At 57.9% G+C, this 5,238-nt stretch overlaps 2 protein-coding genes across 2 annotated transcripts; one reads left to right on the top strand and one right to left on the bottom strand.

Moving 5' to 3' along the window:
• Positions 1–6: 6 nt before the first annotated feature.
• CXCL16 (C-X-C motif chemokine ligand 16) lies at positions 7–3,334 on the top strand. Its single transcript, XM_040453454.1, has 5 exons — positions 7–263; positions 624–762; positions 1,029–1,111; positions 1,985–2,404; positions 3,030–3,334. The coding sequence occupies exons 1-5, from the start codon at positions 197–199 to the stop codon at positions 3,074–3,076; spliced, it is 756 nt and encodes a 251-aa protein (XP_040309388.1). The 5' UTR covers positions 7–196; the 3' UTR covers positions 3,077–3,334.
• Positions 3,335–3,602: 268 nt separating this feature from the next.
• On the bottom strand, positions 3,603–5,238 carry MED11 (mediator complex subunit 11). The gene is made up of 3 exons (XM_040453455.1): positions 5,062–5,238; positions 4,781–4,911; positions 3,603–4,135 (listed from the first exon to the last, which is right to left on the bottom strand). Exons 1-3 carry the CDS (start codon positions 5,144–5,146, stop codon positions 3,998–4,000), a joined length of 354 nt encoding a protein of 117 aa, XP_040309389.1. The 5' UTR covers positions 5,147–5,238; the 3' UTR covers positions 3,603–3,997.

The following is a 5,238-nucleotide window of genomic DNA, read 5'->3' as shown; positions in this document are numbered from 1 at the left end:
CGCCTCCGGGGTTTTCCCCGCGGCGGGAGGCGCGGTCCGCGCGGTCCCCGCAGTACCGACCGCGCTGTCGGTTCGGACGGTGCGTGCGCGGCAGGAGGGCGCCGCCAGCTCGCGCAGCCCCCCGACCCGGGCTCGCGCCCACGGGACCGGGAGGAACTCTTTGGACGCCGCGCTCCGGTGCCGCCGGGTCCCCGACATGAGGCGGCCCTGGGGACTCCGGTCCCTCGCTCTCCTCCTCCTGCTGGAGCTGCTGCCTCGGCCAGGTTCGTCCGGAGCGGGGCGGCGCCCAGACTCCCGAGTCCGGGGACGGGACGGGATGGGAGGGGGGGCGCCGAGGGCCGCAGGGTTGTGGTGGGTAAGTAAGTGCCGAGCGCGGGTCCCCAGGCCGCCGGGGCAGTGAGGGGGCCAGCTGCCTGAGGTTGGGGACAGGCCGGGGGACACCTGGGCTGGGGGACGATCAGGGACGCGTTTGGCGGTGTGATGGGTGGGTTGTGCCCGGTGGTCAGATCCCGGGATCTGGCGAAGAGGCTGCGACGGAGCAGTGGGTTGGAGCCTCGGTGGCAGCCGGGGGAGCCCCTCCGGCCGGGAACCTGTGCCGACTACCTCTGTCCCGTCCCGCTCAGGCGTTGGCAACGAGGGGAGCGTCGCTGGCAGCTGTTACTGCGGGACGACAATTTCTTCGGGCTCCCCTCCAAAGCGTCAGTTACTGGCACATCTCCGGAAGCACCTGAAAGCGTATCATCGCTGTAACTCCTACATCCGGTAATCTCGCTGACCGCCGGGGAGGGCAGCGCCTCCGGGTGGCGCGAGGACCCCCTCTGGTCAAACTGGACCCCCTGGGAGCCCCCTCTCTGGGTTATGTTTGCTCCACACTGTCCACAGCTTTGTTTCCCTGTCTTAGGGACGTGGGAATTTCCTGTTCTGGGAAAAAGGTCTCACTTGCTGGTGGTGATGACCTCACACCTTCGGAATGAGGAAAGGGTTGGGATAAGGGGTGCAGCTTGTGAGACCCCGCCTTTCCTCGGCAGGTTCCAGCTACCTGCCCGGAGTGTGTGTGGGGGCAGCAGAGACCAATGGGTTCAAGAACTGATGAACTGCTTTGATCTCAGAGGTACGAGCTTTCCCCGCTCCTCCCTGAGATCTGTTTCCAGGGCTGCGTCCTCCCCCTTACGGTCTTCTTTACCTAGCTCCTCTCCTGTGACACCTCACTTCTCTATGGTTTCTGGTGCCGGCCAAAGCCCCTTCCGTCCCAGTTCCCCCAACATCGTTCACTGTGACTTTATTAAGGAAATTTAAAGATATACACAAAAGTTGAAAGGACTGTATAGCGAGCATCCAGATACCCATGGCCTGGGTTCTACGGTATGTGGCTTTTATATATTCACATTTTATGCATTTTGTGTAGTTTGTACGCATAAATATCGCTTATATTTTGCAATACCAGGTTTCCAACATGAAAGCCATATTTGCCTTAGTGTGTGTCCATCTGTCTGTCCGTCCTTCCATCCACCATCGGCCCACCTTACTTTCCGATGCATTTCCAAGTCTGCTGCAGGCACGACCTCACATCATTTCAGCATGTACGTTAGGCTCCAGAGACCTACATTATTGCGTTTAAGCCTCCTAGCTACTGTGGCTGTTGGTACTAACATTATCCCTGCTTTACGACTGAAAGAAAGGAGTCCCAGAGAGGCTGAGAGGCAAGGGACAGGTCACACAACTGCTTTTGTAGCAGAGCCAGGGTCCCCCCCACCCCCACCCCTGGGGTCGCTCTACCTCCCAGCGCAGAACGCATGCCTGTTGCAGTGGTTCCCTGTTGAGGTCGGCTCACTTCCTTGCCCCCCACTTTCCCCTCTGCCTCTGCCTTCCTCTTCTGGCCTTCTGCTGTTACCTTGATGTTCTCCTTGATGTACCACTATTCCCTCTGCGTCTTCACCTTGTCCCTCATCTCAGAGCCCTGTTCCCTTACTTCTTGCCTCTCCAGAATGTGGACATGTGGACGCTGGGAGCGCGGCCTCCCGGCAGCACTCACCTCCCCCCAGCAGCCAGGTCCCTGAGCCCACAGAAACGGCACCTTTAGACCTGGGCTCCCCTGCCCAGACGCACCTGCCACCTGCCGTGTGGTCCACCCAGGCACCCACACTTCCAGCAGGAGCGCCGTCCTCGGATGAAAAGCTCGCCCACATCAACGAAACTGCTACACCCGCTGTGGGCCACGGGCTGGGGGCTGGGCCTGAGGCTGGGGAGAAGCAGAAGCAGTTGGAAGACAATGTGGGACCGACATCCGGGACACCAGCTACGGTCCCTGTGGTATCCCTCCTGGCCATCACCCTTGCTCTCACCACGGTCCTCTTGTACATCCTGTGCCAGAGGAGGAGGGAGCAGTGCCGGCAGCAGTCTCCAGGTAGGCTGGGTCTCTAGGCCCCTCTCCTGGGGACCCAGAGCCTCCTGGGCAGGGATCCTGCCCCTGGTAGCTCCTAGTTGGCTGGAAACCTGCCCTAGGCAGTCAGTTATGAAGGCTGTCTACACTGTGGATCATAGGCAATGAGACAGGAGTCAGCTAGAGACTATAGACTAGAGAGGGAGATGAGGCAGGGTTGGGGCGCCTGGGGGGCTCAGCCGGTTAGGCATCCGACTTCGGCTCAGGTCGTGATCTCGCAGTCTGTGAGTTCGAGCCCCGCGTCGGGCTCTGTGCAGACAGCTTGGAGCCTGGAGCTTGCTTTGGATTCTGTGTCTCCCTCTCCCTCTGCTCCTCTCTCACTCGTGCTGTCTCTTTCTCCTTCAAAAATAAATAAACACTTTAAAAACAAAAATTAAAACAAGACAAAAAAGAGTCTGGGTTTGGAGCAGGATCAGGAAGACAGCAGAACGTGGGAGCCATTCATTTAACTCACAGATGTTTACCGAGCACCTGTTGTGTTACTAGGTCGTATGGCTAATGTTTTGGGATCTAACTCCCCAGGTCAAGCTCTTCCCCTAAACTTCTCTTGATCTCAGAGCTCATCTCGAAATTTCCTTATCTTTTCCAGATCTACAGCTCCATTACACACCTGTGGCATCAGACTCCAACGCTTGAGCTAACAATGGACATCTCCGAGGGCAGCCATTGTGATTTATTCAGCCCCCTATGCATTGAATTGATACATTAGAATGATCTCTGGCGCCTGGTGGGCACTCTGGCTGTTTTCTGGTTAATGTGCAAGTAACCAAGCGCTGCCCTCTTGTGGACCCTTCCTATTTTTTTCTGCACAATCCTGTAAAATCCATCTTCTAATGTGATCTCTTGGATAAAGTCTTCATGTATGTTTTTAATCACTAAAGATTATTTTTATAATTATTGACTCTTCCTTCTGCAGACGTGGCCTTCAACCCCTTGCTCCCTTACCGCGGTTCTTGGCTTCAACCTCTCTGCTGAGGGTCTCCCCACTTGCCCCTGTCCCTCTTCACACACCAGCTGTTCCTCCCTCCTGCTTCCTCTCCCACAGTGCAGGCCTGGGCTTTCCCACCCCCGCTCCCCGGCGGGGGCGCCACGCAGTCTGGTTTCATTTTCCCCAATCCCTGTATCACCCACGTATGTTCCAGTGAGAGTCTGGGCTCCTTGCTTTTCTTGCTACTGTTTTTATTATCAAAACCCTTAGTTCTTGTTTTTGCTTCTTTCAATGAAGAACGTGTCTTCATTGGTCCCGCCTGCAGAGGCCTGCGACAGGGTCACACGGTGTTTGAGGAAGTGGGTTTGGTGTCTGAATCTCCGTCTGTCTGAGCTCGCCAGCACTTTCGTGGAGGGCAGGAGCAGGAACCAGGGCAGAGTCGTGGCAGGCTTGGTCTGCCAAGTTTCTCCACCCCCCACTTTCAGTCCCTTTGTCCCCATATCCTCTGGCCAGCAGGGCGTGTATGTGGCGGCCCACACTACCCATTGCACAGGTGTCTGGGTTCTGTCCCGGGTGAGGACAGGCCCTGTCCCGGGTCCTCCTCCGAGCTCTCACTCCACCTGCTTGGCCTAGTTTTCCAGCATCTGCTCACAGGTTCGGGCCACATCACTGAGCTTGAGGCGAGCGTAGTCCACTCGCTTCAGGGCCATCTGACAGTCCTTCCTCGAAGAGTAGCTGGAACCCTCATGGGGCTGCCCCGTGGCCACCTAGGGGACATTCACATTGATCGGTGAAGCACCCCTTCCCTTCTCCATCTCCCCACCCAAGCATCCGGTCTCCTGTATCATTTTCTTCCTTGAGTGTGAATCCATTATGGCACATGGGCGGTGGCTGGGTGACCTTGGGTAAATCACTCAACTTCTCTTAACCTCATCTGTAAAATGTGGGTGACAACAACTACTTCCTAGAGCTGTTGTAGGAATAGATAATGCAGCGTCTGGCATGCTGCAAAATGTTAGCAAATGGTTGTTGCTGTTGTAATGACTTCAGAACCCTCTCGACCCTGTCCCTTTTCTCCACGTAACCACTTCAAACCCACGAGGTCAGGTCAAGTTCCTAAGTGCAAAGTCCTGTGGGTTTGGCATTGTTTACAAGTCCTTGGGAATTCCCTGTCCCAGTAGCTCATGTGATGCAGAGCAGTGAGGCAGGCGGGCCTGCCTTCAGGACTTTCTTTTTAGAAGGAGAAGCCAGCCCTGGAGAGAGGAGGTTCTGCCAAGGGTCATCCGGCTGGGTCGTGGGTGGTGCCAGTGTGGACGGCCAAGTCCCATCTGGCTCCAAAGGTCAACGATCCCCGAAGGCTAACGCTTAGGCAGAGGGCCGGGTGGGCGCGCAGGACCTCCCAGCACACACACCTGGGTGAGGTAGCGGATCTGAGCCGACAGCTCCGCTTCCACGTGTTGCACCGACGCCGTGAAGGCCGCCGCCTGCCGGTCCAACAGCCGCTCGTTGCTTTTCTCCTTGGACAATTCCAGGATCACGGTACCTGCGGGGCGGAGAGAGGGCGGGGCTGGCCGGGTGCTGCCCCGCCCCGGGACCCGCCCCGGGACCCGCCCCGCAGCGCGAGCACTCGGGCTCCCTCCCGTCCCCACTGCGTGGCGGCGGGCGGCGCAAGTACCGCCGTCGCGTCCCGAACCTGCATTCTGGAGAATGGCGCCGATTTCCCGCTCGATGTCTTCCAGGGCGCGCAGCCTCTCGTTCGCCAGGCTGTAGGTCGCCATGGTCACTCCGGGACTCCTCCGCGGGGTTTTCTTCTTCGGCGAAACTCGACGCTCGAGCCCGGAAGTGGCTGTCAGTTTGCGCCTGCGCAGGT

This window comes from Herpailurus yagouaroundi, unplaced genomic scaffold (genome assembly GCF_014898765.1).
Source record: "Herpailurus yagouaroundi ecotype Mexico unplaced genomic scaffold, PumYag 208, whole genome shotgun sequence".
NCBI classification, from domain to species: Eukaryota; Metazoa; Chordata; class Mammalia; order Carnivora; family Felidae; genus Herpailurus; species Herpailurus yagouaroundi.
This window is presented reverse-complemented; position numbering and strand designations above follow the sequence as displayed.